Below are 17,453 nucleotides of genomic sequence, written 5' to 3' on the forward strand. Positions count from 1 at the left end.
TATTAGTTTGCTGTGAAGATTAAATGAGAGTATGTATTAAAGTGCTCAAGAATCCATGCTAACTTTAAAATAGCTGAAAGAGAAAACACTCAAACCCTCTTTATATGAAAAGATCAAACAACAAACCCACACCTAGCATCCTAGTTTTCAAAAGCAAAATAAACATCTAGGAAAAACACTAGAAGCAAAAAGAAGTTGAAATTGACCATATGGGATCTTCTGCAGTTATAAAAATAGCTTACTTTAATCAGAAACCCCTAGCTTCCAAGAAGCCTGAATGATTATCAGGAAGAAACAGATTTTTTAATCCAGGCCTTGTTGCAGGCTCACAACATTAGATACAGAAGCATGATTAAATTATTCAGAGGTTTATGGATCACAGGAACAGATAAGCGCTCCATCCAGTTTTTTCTATCTGCCTTCAGGTCATCAATAATAGTGGTTGTAAATAACGACCTTTATTTGTTATCTCTTATAAGTCAGGGTAAATTAGAAGTTTCAGCAATCTTTAAATCAAGTCCTAAAAATCAAGGGTAGTTGGTTTCAAGAAATTGGACTGAAAACTACTGAGCAGAACACTATTAGAAAGCAGGAAATATACAGTGTTTTAATGATGCAGACCCCCAAATATTTAGTTCCCTACTATTGGCCTGTGTGTACTCAGTAAATGCTGTTAGCTTTACTTGAAAGTATTCAGACATGCCTGATTTTCAGAAAAAAAAAAAAATACATGAAAATTTTCAAAGCAGAAACATTAGAAGATAAACTATTTACATTATAAAAGATTCTTGATTTGCAGGAAATATTCATGGAAGGGTTCCTTTCAACAGCAAGCTTCCCTGGAATATAAAGAAACACTAATCACAGAAAATAGATTTGCATTCTAGCTATCATATACAGTCGCATCTGTATCGGTGCATTTAAGGAATTAATAAATTAACTAAAACCTCAGGATCATAAAATGTAACAGCAAGAAAAAACCTTAAAGACCATGGAGGCTAATCCTTTCATTTTATTTTATTTTTTTAACGTTTAAGCAGAAGAAATGATATCTCATCTGTGATAACTTGGGACTTGAGCCCAGGACCTGTGATTTGGTCCTCAAGGGTTCCCCATCACCCCAAACTGCAACTCCTGTTTCCCCAAGTATTGTTTGGATACACTGAAATGCCTCTAAACATTAGCTGCCAGTTTTTAAGAAGCTAAGAATGAGCTCAAGTCTCCTATAGATTCCTGTCTGTATGTAAGGGCAGATCAATCCAGAGTTAAACGAAGTGTGGCAGAACTAGACATGCCACACTGAAGAAGGGGTCAGACCACATGGGAACTAATTTCACACATAACACCCATGGCAATCTGAGGTTTCACTGCACTGGAGCTATGAAGAATTTGGACTGTTAATTTATTCAACAAATACTTGTTGTGTGTCTATGTGCCCCAAGCTTTGTGCAAAGCACTGGTGATAACACAAAGAATAAGACAGAAAACAGTCCTTTACAGTCTATTAACAGCAGTAGCAGCATTATTGAGAGGTTTTATATCCTAGTTGTTGTGTGTGAAACAATTTCATGAATTACCTCATTTAAAGCACCCAATACCCAGGCCTATGAAATATGTCCTATTATTGTTATTATAATTTTATACATACAAAATGAAGCACAGAGATAAAATCATTTAACCATGGCAGCGGACTTGGCCCAGTGGTTAGGGCGTCCATCTACCACATGGGAGGTCCGCGGTTCAAACCCCAGGCCTCCTTGACCCATGTGGAGCTGGCCCATGCGCAGTGCTGATGCATGCAAGGAGTGCCCTGCCACGCAGGGATGTCCCCCGCGTAGGGGAGCCCCACGCTCAAGGAGTGCACCCCGTAAGGAGAGCTGCCCAGCACGAAAGAAAGCGCAGCCTGCCCAGGAACGGTGCCACCCACACGGAGAGCTGACGCAACAAGATGACGCACCAGAAGGAAACACAGATTTCCATGCCGCTGACAACAACAGAAGCAGATGAAGAAGACGCAGCAAATGGACACAGAGAACAGACAACCAGGGGAGGGGAGGGGGAGGGAGGGAGATAAATAAATAAATAAATCTTTTTTTTTTTTTTTAATCATTTAACCAGGGTCCACAAGTGACAAAAGTAGAATCTGAAACCACAACCCAAAGCCTGGACCCTCTCACCCCCACTGTGTAATACTGACTCCAAGCTACTGGAAGAGACACACATTAAACACATATCTACAAATATTTACATTACAATTGTAATACATGACATAAAGGGGACTTCAAGTGGCCTGACAAACACTTACAAGACGGATCTAGTTATTATAAGCAAGGGCTATTTTCACTGACCAAAGACTTATTAACTATTTGTCAACATGATAATGAGATTTACGTCCCAATATAAATTGATGTATTCATAAAATTCATTTGTTGTAATGGGGGTGGGGTGGGAAGGGTATGCTTATAAGCTTTAAGCATTAGTCACTAACACCAACTCAACTTTGTCCATTCAAAATCTGAACCCCAGAGAAGTTTACTCTTGTAGTGGTGTGAGCTTATAAAATGATTCTTCAACCTACTCAGCCCTGTATTCAATGAGAACTTTTTTAATACAGACAGAAAGTGGATTTTTTTCCTTCCTTTCCTTTTCACATCCATTTTACTAGATACTTATTGTGAAGTTTGATAGACTTTCATTGACTCTTTTCTTGGCTATAATTTTGAAAATGTCCAACATCATTCAAACTAGCATGTGTGGGACTGGTGCCATCCTAATTTCTGCAACCCTACAATCACAAAAATAAAAGAGAGATTCATCTGCCCTCCATCTCCTCCTCATCCCAGTGTGATTGATTTATGCTCAATGAGGGCAATTAGGAGACATGTGCACTCTCTCACCTACCTAATGGAAAGCTTACTCTCCAACTCAGTTATGTTTTCTCTCCACACCTGTTCTAAATTAACTGGGAAATCCCTGCAGAACCACTTCATATAGTGTGAAATTTGTGCATCACACATGGGTGATTGGGGGCCAAAATCTGGCCAACACACCGCTCACGAAGCGTGTGCCCCATCCTGCATTCACTTGAACAAGTTATATCTCTTCCTTTGCACAAAGACATCTCAGCTTGCCAAGCCATGTGCCCAAAGGACTGAGTTCTCTGATGGCACTTTTTTTTTTTTAATTTGCACCAGGCATCCCTATAGGCTAACCCAGCCATGGAACAATTCAACCCTGTGAAAATTACATCTCTCTGGGTCACATTTCCTCATCTATAAAATAAGAAAAGGGACAAATAAATTCTAAGCCTCCTTCCATGTTTAGACCTCTAAATCAGAGATATTTCGACTTCCCTGGCTTTTTCAGGGGGAAAGTATGGAACTAGGCACCATGAAATCTTTCTATGGGCTCTCTTGCTAATGGGAGTGCTTAAATAACACATTCCTCTCTCCAATGGGAAAAACAAAACCTATTTTCCCAGCACACAGAGTAGTCAGAATGGCCAATGAGATAGGAGTTATGAGAGAGCTCGGTAGATGTGAAAAATGCTACACAGACCAGGTCCTCCCCAGTGGCTTTTATACCCCAGTGTGTCCAAAGGAAGCGATTTTTGGTCATGATCCTCCTTACTCTCTTCTTCCACAATTTTAATCTTTGTCAATAGAGCATACAAGAGTGACAACTGGACTTTTTGGTCTACTTTTGCCATCTGCAGAATCAAGCTGGCAGTCCAGAGAAGGTCGGCATGGCACTGTGGTCTCTCTCTGTTCAAGGAGAGCCACTCTAGATTTGAAATATTCTTCCTGGTTATTGCCAGTGATTTTCAAGATTGGGGAAAGAAAGGAGAAGTGTTTCAATTCAACAGAGAGCATCAACCAATCACTCACCGTGGAATGAAGTTAAAGAGTAACCTTCCGCTGTATTTCACAGCATGTCAAATCCAGGTATCTCTTCTACTTAAAGCTCCTGCAATGGGACTTGGAAAGTAGGGACTGTGACAAAATGAAGCACAAATTCTATTTACGCAGCCTGAAGCAATACATTGCAGAAATCTATATTCTTCGGGAATACATTTTAAATATCCTGGTTCATTAATTCAGAATGAAACACCAGATTTCTTCTATCTCCCACTTTTTATGTTATTCACCACATTCTGGGGAAAAGATGTGACTAAATCAGTACTATTTGGCCAGAATGTAATATGTGTAGTGTGAAGAATTTCCACAGGGTGGATGCCTGACTTTGGGCTGCATAAGAAATTCCCCTGGAGCTATCAAGTCCGGCTGCCCTGTACCTGCGTCTCGGCTCTGACCCAGGCACTTCAGCAGTGGCAGGTGTACAAGGTATGTCCATCAAGCTGTCTCGAGGATTCCTCACAATCACTCTTCCCTGCCTCAAAACTAGAGAATAAGAGATTATTTTGGAGTTTGAAATGGAAACTAGGCATTATCTTAGTCAGTGCAATCATTATATCCCCCCACAATCAACAACATGATAGGCTGCTCAATGTTCGAAAGTTGTTTTAAACAAGGAAACCTCCAAAAATCTTATATGACTCGCCCAATGTCATATTGCTGGGTCTATGACTATGATTTTAAATAACTATATCCAATATAGACTAAGTGCTTGTAGAATGAGGTTGTTATAATGCAAAAGCTGACTGGTCTAAACAGCCAGAACCTTGTTTTTAGGGCAGCTGTACAATTGGAAGGAGAATGGGCTTTAGACATGACTTGGGTCCACATTCAAGTTCTGGAACACACTGAGTAACTGGATAAATGAATTAACCTGTCAGAGTCTTCATTCTCTCATTTGAAGGATTATTTGAGAATTAGTAAATTGCATTTAAATAGGCCAATGATGTGCCTGGCCCAGAAAGGCGAATGATAGGTGGGAGTTAGCATCACCATCGCAGCTGGCTGCAAGGCATTCAGCTCACCTTTCTTGGCTCCTTCCCAACCAGAAATATGGAAAGGAAAAAAAATCTAGTAGGCACTATGTACACACAAGCTCTTGCTATTACAATCTTCTTATTCTAATTAGTAAAAGATAACTAGTGTGCTAAAGTTAGCCTATTTAACCTGCCATGAGTACTCTCACCTGCACATAAATATCAGAAGTATTATTCTTTCCAACACATTTTTGTGGATGCCTTTTCACACAAACCTGACATTTGCAGTGCTTAGAGGAAATACAGATGGACAAGTGAAATATTGAGGTTTGAAAAGAGGGTATGTAAAAAACATTACACACACTTTAAAAAGATAGTTAATCCCACAAGATTCCTTGCTTTAGATTCATAAGATGTCTTGTCGCCCTGTACACTGATTCCTTCCTGTTGGGATCATGGAGGGATCATGGTTTATGCAGGAAAGATTTAATCAGCACGATGCAGGGTTCCACAAGGCATCTGTGTCTGAATGATAAGACTAAACAAACCACAGGTGTCAAATCTGCACAGAGGTCTGCTTGCCAAACACGAACACCTGTACCCAAATAAGTATTTGAATCACTGAGAATGACAGTCTCTCCTGGACTCAGAGGTTGAATCAGTTAAGATACCTATTTCAACAAATTTTAATGCTCTCTCCAGTTTCAATGGATCTGCAACACTGGGTGATACAGAAAAGCACAGTCAATCGTTAAAACGTATAAAAACTCTCTAGATTCTAACAATGCTTAAGGTCCATATGGGCTGCTACCTAATAATAAAACCTTACATTTGTTAGTATCTTCACACCTATGACTACAACTTATAAACACAATCTTGATTCTTTTAAAAATATTCCTACCAAGAATTTATATTTGCCTTGTGGTTGACTGGAGAAAATTCATCAGTCCACAGAAAGTTCTCAGTGACCCAACTCACAACCTCTCCAAACCTATACTAATTGAAAATCAAATATCTGTTCTTTAATAGGGATTGCCCATAAATAGTTCTGGCTTGAGTCAGAGTGCACCTCCTTCCAAGGAAGCAAAGAGACAGACACTCTACTATTTTCCTCATACACCAAAAGCATTTCTTTGGCTCACATGTTCTGAAACCAATGATTACTATTCCTCTTGCCACTCCTGCCCCTATTCTATCTGCTCTGGCAGCAGTGGTTGAGCTCTTACCTCCAAAAGGAGAAAAAGAAAAAAGGAAGAAATACAACTTTAAAATACCTCTCAGTAGGGTCCCCCTGCATAGGAGTAGCACAGAGAACACAGAAAGAGCCTCAGTTAAAGAAGCACCCACCATCCAGCCTGAGACCCACAGCCTCAGTCAGCAGTGCACATGAACCCCCATCACCTGTTTTCACACACAGACACAATGGCCCTTAACCTACAGACTCAAAGGCATGCATAAGTCATTCCAAAAGCAGAATCAGACTCAGACCACATTGTAGGAATGATTAGATTAATACACAAACCACAAACATACACGCACCAGAATGAAAGACTGTGTATATAAATAGCCTACGTCTTACTCAATGTTACCACAAGAAAGAGAATAAGTTATTGGGAAACAATGCTGGCATGGAAAACTTCACTGTGCAAGTGAGTAAAAGGGACTTGGTCTAAGAAACAACCACAAAGCAGGGAAAAAAAATTGCATATAATGAAGTTTATTGAGTAAGATACCACGTGGAAATGATAAAGAATAGAAAATTTAAGTCTGTTTCATTATTATCATAAAACCTAATGTAAGGGAATTCTGATGGAAACTGGAGTTAAAATTGTGGTGAAGCTGTAACAATACCCATTTGTAGGTTGCTGTCTTATAAAGTGAAGAATATTTATTTTTTCCTATTGGGCAGAATTTCCTTTTGTTTTTTAAAGGATTTCTTTGGTGGGCCTTTTATTTATGCAGATGGAAGGCAAGCACCTTCCCATACTTCTTGGGAAAACCTAAATCCAGAGAAGAAAGTCCAGTGCAAAAACTTCAGACCAATAATATTAAAATTATTAAATATTAAATATTATTTATTTAATAATGCAAATTAGCTGTACTGACAGAACTGTGTCTGCAGAGATATTTTTTACTGTTTTGTTGCTCCCGAAAGCTTGATTCAGAATTGGCCAATTCTTGAAATTATTGTTTGTTCTTGAGATACTGTGCTTGTCATTGTCCAAGCCCCTTCTCTGGGGAGACAGAGCTGAACCTGGAGGCAAAGGCCACATGACAGCAATACAAACTGGACAAAGCACAGTCTGGATGGGCTTTTGATCCTCATGATGGTAAAATGCACTGTCAATTATTGTGAAAAAATTTTCAACCACACTGTGTTGTGGAAGATGAGAATCTCCCCTGGAGAGACATGAAGCTCCTACTGGCAACATCCTGGGAAGAAGTAATCCAGAGACTGAAAATGCTTTTAAATAGGGCAGGTAAGTCTTCCTCGCTCTCTCAGCAGGTCATCTGGGCCTGGACTCTCAAGCATGTAGAGACTTGAACTCTTCCCTGTGGTAGGGACAAGTTGGAAGCAGGCAAGAATTATCAGAACAAGAGGGTCTGAAGCTGGGTTTAGGTCTGAAGGTCTGTGGGTCCGAACATGTCTGGTAATAGTTGTCAGCTAGTCCCTGGGTTTTGGTTTCTATCCTCAAGGCATCAGGACATTCCTACAAACTAAGCTTGGACATAGTTGCCCGAAAGGAACTACAGAGAACATGAGCTTAGAGCTTAGCAGTGGTCACCTAGAGTGGATATGCACAGCACAGAAGTCTTCCCCAAAGAAGCAGAGTCAGCAGAGAGGCAAGATGAGAGAATCAGAATAGGGAAACTTGCTAGTAGGCAGGACCTGGGAATTCCTTTTTAAAAAATTTCTGAAAGCTATTTCGAGAGGGATTTATTTTCAGCAATTTGGCTAGTGGAGCTCCTTGTCATAAAATTTAGGATTAAAAAAGAAGTGTATTGCTCATGATGTAAAAGAAAAATAAAGCAATTGTGTTTTTTTTTTTTAAAAAAAGAAGTGTAATCTTATTTTTTTAATCGCAGGCTGGTAAGGTTTGAATTGTATGAACATTTGTTAAAGTGGCTAGTAATAGCCTCTGTTGTAAAAATTTCTAGTACTCACCTAAATCTGGGTCTCTTTTTCTTCCTAGGTATACAAACACTGTCCTTTCAGCCCCTTATATTAGAATGGGGCTATGTGCCAAGTTCTACACAACAAAATGTGAACAAAAGAGATATCTAACATATAACTTCCATGTTAAGGCAATTAAGAGTCAGTGCGCCATCACAAAGCTTTCTTTTCCTTTGCCAAAGGCACTTTAAAGAAAACATGTTAAGTTGGCAGCATCACAAGATGAAAGTAACCTGGATCCCTGAGACATTACAGAGAGGAGAATATCTTCATCCTTCCATCTAAACTTGACTTAGATTTTGTGGGTTTGAATCACTCTTTCATTGTGCTATGCAAATTTCCAGGGTTTATTTGTTATTACAGCATACTCTAGCCTATCCTAACAAAAGCAAGCCCACTTAAAAGACAAGGAAATAAGGTTTATAAAGTGTGAGTCATTTACCCAGAGTCACATAATCTAGTAATATATGAAAGAAAAGATTCAAATTTAGGCTCTTGTGACTCCAGAATTCAGTTCTTAACCCCATGTGATACACTGAATTAGGCACCCCAACATAGACATGTTCTTAAATCTTAATCTACAGTCCTGTGGGTGATCATCCTACTGTAAATAGGACCTCTGGAAGGTGTTATTTTTAGTTAAGCTATCACCCAGTTGAATGAGGGTGGGTCTTCATTCATATTACTGAAATACTTATAATGAGAAGAGGCCAGAAGTTAGAGAAGGCCACAAGAAGAAGCCAGGAGTCAGCAAAACCAGAAGAGAAGACGCAAGGAGAAAAAGATCACCACGTAATGGGAAGCAGAGATGGAAGCCAAGGAACCCCAAAGCCTGCTGGCAGCCAGCACTGGAACATGAACGATGCCAAGAAAATGCCTTGCTGATACCATGATTTTGGACTTCAGGCCTCAAAACTGACAGACAATAAATGCTTGTTGTTTAGATAACCAGTTGTGAGGTATTTGTAATAGCAGCCTGGCAAACCACCTATCACAATCTTATCATTGCCATCATCACTGTCATCATCACTGAAAATTGGCTATCTGCACCTAAGTGCTGCTCCTACAAATACAGTTCTGTAGATAATGACCTAAGGCACAAAAGGAAAAGGTCAACATCATATTTCTTAGTCACTAAGAGTTGGAATAAAAACATCCCTGAATCATTCTGTATATAACGCCATTTTCATTGTATTGTCTTCTGCTCCCTCTAAGAATATCTGAATATAAATATATCTATGGTTGAAGTAAAAAATAGGAAGATATAAAACTGAATTAGTGAATACAATTTAAAGTTGTAAATGCATAAATGTAATATTTTATAATATTCATACATTATAAGTAAACTGAAAAGATACTTGAAGGAAATACATAAAATATTCATCCCACAAATAATTACTCAGTGCCTACTATGTGCCAAGAATTTTTTGGCACAGGGACACAGCAGAAGATAAAAGAGACAGAATCTCTGCCCTCATAAAACTTACATTCTAGTATTATTTCTTGGGGAAAAGACAGCCACAAGGAATTTTGGCTTTCTTATATATACTTTTCTGTATGTTCAGTTTTTTCAAAGGTATGTATTCAGAAATTCATTTTAAATATACCATTCCTGACATTGCAAAGACAGATACAGGACATTATATATCCTGCCATATCCTGCAGAATGGACTGAGAGAGAGTGTGAACTATGATGTGAACTACAATCCATGCTGTGCAGCAATGCTCCAAATGTGTTCATCAATTGCGAAGAATGTACCACACTAAGAAAGGAAGTTGTTAGTGTGGGGAAAGGTGGAAAGTGTGGGAGTAGGGTTATCTGGAAATCCCTTGTGGTTTTTTGTATAGCATTTTGTGTAGCCTATCTTTTAAGAATAAACAAAAAACATATTTAAAAATGAATAAATACACCATTCCCAACATTATCCCATCATATATATCATGATTCAGTTCCTTTAAAAACCTTTAAAATCTATTAGACAGAATTTAGAAAGAGAATCTTAAAGACACTTGGTAATGGGAGAATATTATGACTCAATTATTCACCTTTTATAATTTACAAGTTACTGACTTTTTTCAATAAAATTGACTGAGAGAATGATAAAAACTGAGTTGGATGACAAGGTAATTTTAGTATCATGCCTTGCAGACAATAACAGCAACCTGTGATTATATTTTCTAAACCAAATATTAGTATGCAGGTTATAACTACAGGATTATTTATGGAGACAACAGAATATACTATTTAAAATTTTGATTATGGTTGTCACATCCACAGACTGATTATCAAATATTTATAAATTTGATTACCTTTCTCTTCAAGTTCTAGCCACTCTATTATCATCAAACTAGTAAAATAAGACTCTTAACTTCACCCAATTGAACTCAGGCAGCTTCTCTGTATTCTGCTTTTCCATGCTCAAAACACAAATTATCTGTTGTGTTTCCTGAATTTGGAAAGCACAAAGAGCAGAACACTAAAATGAGGTGAGGACAAAAAGGATCTCTCAGTTCTCCACTCTTCTCTGCTACATACTCTATGATTCTGGTAGACAGGGTTTGTTTTCCCCAGGCATATCACTGCTGAACCTCTACTTTATAGGCATCAAAGGGCTTTTACTTCCCACTTCACTACACAGCTGGCCAATCCTTATCCCTGATCTAAAGAATTCATATTCTCATTCTCATCCATATTCTCTCTCCCTTTCTCCTCTCTCTGGACTCTTTTTCTCACTTCATTTTAGCTGTCAAAGAAATCCTGGTTGTTTTATAACCTTAGCTGAATACAATAGTCAATCAATTGTAGGTAGAGGAAGTGAGGAGGAGGGGGATGGGGAAAAGTGGCTGAAAAGAAGAAGTTTTATATACTAGATGTTTGAACTAAGAGAGACTTTATATAACGTTAATCTACTCCAAATTTATAATTTTGTGTGTAAGTAATAAGGGTCTCTGAGGTTAACCAAAATCCAAACCTTGATTCCTCTACTGCAAATGTAAGCTCTCCAAGAGTAGGGACATGGTTTTCTTCACCATTATGTCCCTGCCTGGAATAGTGCTTAATAAACATTTGTTAAATGTATGAACTAATATGCAGTGAATAAATGTCATAACAAAACTGGAAACAATGGTGTCAGAGAAGCCTAGCAAGAGGCAACATGACGGAGAGCCTAACAAAGGGGAATCTAAAGCAAGCAGAACTGAGAAACCAGAAAAGAAGGGAAGCATCAGCAAGTATGAAGAGAGAAAAGACCTCAGACCTACAGCAACTAAGGTGAAAGTGTTAACAAGACAGGAATTTGGAATATCAGAAAGAAAAAAAAAAGAGAGAGAGAGAGATGGGGAGTAAGGCAATGTACAGGGTTTCAGAGTTAGGAAAGAGGTAGAGTTAGAGCTCAGATCCAATCCTTCCTAATCCAAGTCTAGCACCTCAATCTATAAAGATCCCACAAAAAACACACTAATCCTTGGTGAAACACACCAAAGTGTGAGTTCCACAAGGGAAGGATGCTTGTCTATTTAGATCACTGATATATCCCAAGTGCCTAGAACACAGCCTGGTACAGAGTAGATGCTTGATAAATACTTGTTTAATGAATGAACAAATGACCACTGATTGGAGGTAAAATGGAAGCATGGAGTTTCACTTCCTCTCATAATCTGTAAACCATATTCCCAACTACTCATCCTCTGTGTGCTCTCCAACCTCCCTTCCAAGAAAAATCCCTAATGCAGGTGGTCCAGGGACCAATTAGCAACTGTATAATAATATAGGTCACTCCAGCAGAGCAGATTACCCACTCCAGCCCCAGAATATCTGCCTTCACAAGCAGCACAGTAATGCAACTGGAAGAAGGTAGAGTCCTAAGAAACTTTGCCCATATTTTCTCTCCCATCTGTAACTTTGATGTGGTGGTTTGAAGATGATTGTACCCCAGGAAAACATGTTCTTAAATCTAATCCATCCCTGTGCATGTAAACCCATGTAAATAGGACTGTGAGGCTTCTTCAGTTAGATTGTGACCCATCTAAATAAAAATTGACCTTAATCCTCTTATTGGAGTCCTTTATAAATGGAATGAAGAGAGAGAGAGACAGAAAGAGAAAGCCACAGAAGTAAGAACATGAAAGCAATGAAACCCAAAAGAGAATTGAGAGACCAGCAGATGTTGCCATGTGCCTTGCCTTGTGGCAGAAGACTCAAGGAGTACCAGCAACCAGTCTTCAGGAAAAAAGCATCACCTGGTAATGCCTTGATTTGGGCATTCTCATGACCTCAAATTGTAAGCTAATAAATTCCCATTGCTTAAAGGTAACCCATTTCATGGTATCTAATTTGAGCAGCCTAGGAAACTAAAAATGCATGGGGACTCAGGAGGTCTATAGAGGTTTTCTTGATTTCATGTTCTAATGTTCATTACTTTTATATAGAAACAATTGACTTTTGGGTGTTTGTCTTGCAAAAAAAAGGTGAGCTATTGAAGGGATAAGCATGTGATTGAATGTCTTTAAGGCCATGAAAGATTTTATGCTGAGGATCCTGAGGAGATATTCTCCACAACTACAGAGAATTTGACTTTAAAATTAGAAAAAAGAAAAAAAAAATTAGTAGAATATAGTAAAGACCAGGAAGTGAGAAGTCCTTGGCTCCAGAAACATTTTTATATAACTAGATCTCTCAGTCCCACTTTCATCACCTATAAAATGAGCATAATCTTAGTAGACGATTTCTAATGGTCCCTTTTGGTTCCAGGCTCACTTTGGTTTTAATCACGTTTTCTGTTCTTATCTAGGGCCTGTGATAAGGCATCTTTGAGTCTATTATAATGAATCTTATGCCAAATAACTTTCTAAGATACTCCTCCTGTCCTTTCTCTGGAAAATACAAACCTACTTCTACTACAGAAACAAAGGTCTAGTTTTAGTGTTCATTCCAGACTGGAAGTGACCCATAAAGACCTCCTTCACAAGAAGAAGCAATCCTCACTATTGTTTCAATTTCCATTCCAAAGTTTCTACCCTCTAGACTAGCTAATGGAAAGTATTTTACTTCCTTTGACTCTCATAACAATGTGTGTCTTTCTATAGTTAAAAGCCAGTCAGAAACAATATTTTTGCAGATTCCTCATATTGGACTATAAACTCTCTGAGAATAAGGACTTTACTGTATTCACCTGCAGATCTCTTACAGCACCTGACATGCTACCTTGCAGTTGGTAGGGCCCAATAAATATTTGTTGGGTATCTTTTCACATACTTTTATTATATGTGTCCCTATGTATCTATCCTACCTTCCTGGTAGGTTTACCATCTCCTTGAGTACAGATAATGGCTCATTCTTCCATTAAAGGCCCCCTAAAACATTTGTGCTTGTGTCCTTTAGAAACTATATTAAGGAAAAGAGTGAATTAAGTCAGGGGTTGGCAACTTTTGTCTGTAAAGGACTGGGTAGTAAACATTTTAGGGTCTGTGGATCATGCACAGACTCTGTCAAAACTACTTAACTCTGCAGTTGTATTACAAAAACAGCCATAGACAATATGTAAATAAATGAACATGGTTGGGTTTCAATGAAATTTTATTTAAAAAAACAGTCAGTGGGCCAGATTGGCCCATGGACCATAGCTTGCCAACCCCTGACCTAAATCACGGAAACGTAAGAACAATTTATTATCATTTTTCAGATCTTGATAAGAACTATTTGATCTTACATGAACTCTTAACAAACAAGCTAGGAAAATAAACAGTAATGTGAAAAGAAAACGAAAAACCACAGGCATCATCTATCAGTTTACTGTTTGTGTCTAGACATTAGTCAGTCATTGAACTGTATTAAGTATAATGTTCATATGGTTGACTATGTGTTTAAAGGCATAACTGCATACAATCCATCAATGTTTTTCAAAATAAAAAATCCTGCCACAATAACCTTGAAACTAAAAACCTAGTTATTTCCAAAACCTATCCCCAAAAGAAACCTCTCCTAGCCTGTTCCAAAAATATCTCTCCTGTGATATTTTATTTTACCTTTTATTTTTAATAAAAGCTGGGAGAGACAAAGAAGGAGAAGTAGGGAAATAATAAGTAACTAAAAATTGTGATTGTGAATGTAATCAGCAATTAAAAAAGAAAAGAAAAGACAGATCTCACGATCCTTGAACAAGTAGAAATAGGGTCCTGATTCACGGAAAAGGAAGGCCTAATATTTATTAACCATATTTTTTCCTTTGCTAGAAGTTGAAACAAAAAGTGGGAAATTCCTCTCTACTCACCAGCCATCTGAGGACTCGGTCACTGGCATATTATACTTGTTTTGGTTCCTGCAGCTTCTGCAAAAGAGATCCATCCACTTTGTACTTATCCTTCCAAGACAGCTAGTATCACTGACAAGCCCACATATGCACTTGCATACATGTGCACACATACACACACAATACACCCCTGGAAGCTTGGTGTTTTATGTGCTGGATAATCTTCTCAATTCCTCCTCTTGTGGTCCTTTAATAAACCAAGTTAAACTAGAGTGGTCTGACTACTGAGAAGAAAAGAAAGGAAAAGATAGGGAGGATCTACCAAAAGATAACAAGGGCTGAAACTTAAACTCATCTCCAGGAAACTGGAGTGAGTTTAAATGGTACCAGGATACTCCCCACAGAGACATTCTCTGGTGCTAGACACTGCCCTGGAAAATGGATTAGCTAGGCAGATGGTATTAGACTCAGAGCCGGTCTCCCTGAGAGACTGCCAGCCACTATTTGGGTGTCCACCACATATATTTAGGAAACGAGCAGGGATTTCAAGGCCTTTCAGGACATAGCTACTCTGTCTCCAGTGAGTCAGCACACACGCATGTGTGCACACACACACACATCATGGAGACAGTTTAGTCCCTCATTGCCAAAAGGAATGGAGGAGTAGAAGGAGAGGAGTAGAGGAAATTCAGAGAAAATTGGATTATAAGTTTATAACTGAAGGCGAGACGGATAGCATGTTTAATTTTTTTATACTCTCTTTGACTTTAATGCATTCTTTCTCTCATATTCAGAATCAATGCCCAAGGTGGAAAGAGAACATGGACTGGATGGATGATATTAAAAGGTTAAAGGAAAAGCAGAGGTTCCTACTATCACCCTCTTCAAAGACAATTCACCTCCTGGAGCCAAAACATCAGCATCATTATAACAGCTCTAGTAGCAAAATCCACCAGTTCCTACAGGCAGCCCCAAATTAACCACAGATAAACAAGAAAGTGACACTGGGGCAACCTGTCACACTAAAATGGGGTGATCAATTCTCCATTCCAATATTTTTGTGAAAAGAAGCTTTCAAAAATGGAATCCAAATTTGTCAGTGAGGAGGAGCTAAAAGCAAAACAAAACCAAAAAAACCAAGTCTAGAACCCAAGAGGGCAATGAGAGGATATATGAGGGAGGCGGGAAGCTGGCGAGACACATGGGCCAGGAGCAAGTGGACTTATGCCACCAGGAAGAGCCTCCTGGCTGGTCCAGAGAAAGCAAGGAGGGGGGCACATGGGTCGCCCAATCACTGCTGTTTCAGTCCCCCAGCAGCACCTTCACTCCACTTCGGGTGGAGAGAGCGTGTCCAGCAACCTCCTCACTTTCCAGCCCCAGGAGTTTAGGAGTATGGGCCTCATCTCCCCCGTCCCGTGGCTTGGGAGTATACCACCAGAATGGCCTCCTCGGGAAGGGAGATCACCATCTTCGTGTCCTGCTCCTTGTAATTTTTAAATGGGCTTTTCAAACATAAACAGACATGGGTTTAGAAGAGCCTAGTCAGAGCCTGCTAGACAACCAGCTCAGGATTTCCCACTGACCTGTCAGGAACCATTCACTGACTTAAATGCAGCAAGCAGGGTCTGTTTTGCCCTTTTCGTCTGGAGCTGTGCCCATGTGACCTCCGCCCCCTCTCTCTCTCACCTCAGGCACCTGCCTCAAATGACTTTCCTTGTGTTGTCATTCACCTCATGGATAATTGATAGCACGTCAAGTTGACGCTAAGAAAAGAACAAGGTGGTTAGATGTGTGCCTACTATAAATAGACCCACGACATGACCAGCATTTGCCAACTTTTGAGCACAAGGGGAAGAAACAGTAGCAGCAGCAGTTGCTACAGCAGAGGCAGCTTCCCCCTGGGTCCTTGTGGGAGAGCCAGCTTCATATCAACAGCCACAACCCTGTTCGAGTGGCTTTGATTAAAAGTACAGGGCTGAGAAGACTCTTTTCCCCATTTGGAGCAAAATTAAAATATCACACATGCTGGAACTTTTAGGCATGCTTGACAGATGTGTCATAGAATCTCAAACAACATATGCTTAAAAAAATGTGCCTTCTTTCCATATATCTTTTTCTATCTATATTTAAGGCACTTTATTTCTTTATTTTGCTCTCGAGGGCATTTCTGGTTCTGAGTTTTTGTACACACACACGCAGGCACACACACACACCACAATTAAACAAATATGTAACCAGCACTTACACAGACTGTAAGTTAGGCACGTGGTTAGACCCTGCTAATACAAAGAGCAAGACTAAAACAAGGCCTCCAGCCTCCCTGTGCATTAACCAGGACTCCTTCTGTCATAACTAACAGAACCCAATTCAAAATAGAAAGACAGATAAATGCAAAAAGTGTAAGGGTGGAAGACCTTTCCAAACACCTCCCATTAAGAGTTCTCAGCCAAACAAGGGAACCTGTCCACAGCAAATATTAGCTTTTTATTTTTACTTTTTTCATATGCTCTCAAGATGGATGCCTTTATTTTGAGATAGGGAGCTGGAAGGGATGGATTACAAAGGCAAGTGAACCAGGTTTTTCAGGTTTAGAAATTACTTATGTTTACATGAGATCTCTGACTTGGTTAGTCACATATGCAATAAACTGGAAGCAAATCATCCTGAATTCTCTTAAGTTTTTAAGGGAAATGAATTGTCAAACCACGAGCCTGATCTGAAAAATCCTGTCAGTTGTCCACCCCACCCCAACCCCAGCTTCCCCAAAAACACTCCTCCAGCATGAGGAGGGCTGTGAAAGCCGCACATTCCTCAGAAAGGGCACACTCTCTATCACCCACATCAGATACAGCCTGGAGGATATGGATGAAGAAGAGGGTAGAAAGAAATGGTAGTGAGATTATCATCATAACTGCAATCATCATAAAGAATCATTACATTTTAAGATCATAGAACTTGACTGTATAAACATAAAGTATTGGGGGGGGCTGCAAGCAAAGCAGCAAATTGGAAAAATCTGGGAATTTGAAGGAAGAGGCTTGGCTCCATGGTTCCTAGATGTATAACTAAGCAAGCCCCTTAGCCTTTCAAGAGGAGGTCAGTCACGGCAAACACTTCGGAGAAGTCTATTTTCAGTCAC

General features: G+C 39.3%; 1 protein-coding gene across 5 annotated transcripts in view; it reads right to left on the reverse strand.

The window, feature by feature from the left end:
- Positions 1-17,453, reverse strand: part of DGKI (diacylglycerol kinase iota) — a 501,434-nt gene that overhangs the window by 388,466 nt on the left and 95,515 nt on the right. Inside the window, exon 2 of one of the 5 annotated variants that reach the window (XM_004461659.3) lies at positions 14,336-14,392. The exons of the other annotated variants lie outside the window; for them this stretch is intronic. Coding sequence (XP_004461716.1) covers positions 14,336-14,364 — 29 coding nt within the window. The 5' untranslated portion in view covers positions 14,365-14,392. The remainder of the gene's footprint in view (positions 1-14,335; positions 14,393-17,453) is intronic. 5 annotated transcript variants of the gene reach the window in all.

The sequence above is a fragment of the Dasypus novemcinctus genome, chromosome 5 (genome assembly GCF_030445035.2).
Source record: "Dasypus novemcinctus isolate mDasNov1 chromosome 5, mDasNov1.1.hap2, whole genome shotgun sequence".
Taxonomy (NCBI): domain Eukaryota; kingdom Metazoa; phylum Chordata; class Mammalia; order Cingulata; family Dasypodidae; genus Dasypus; species Dasypus novemcinctus.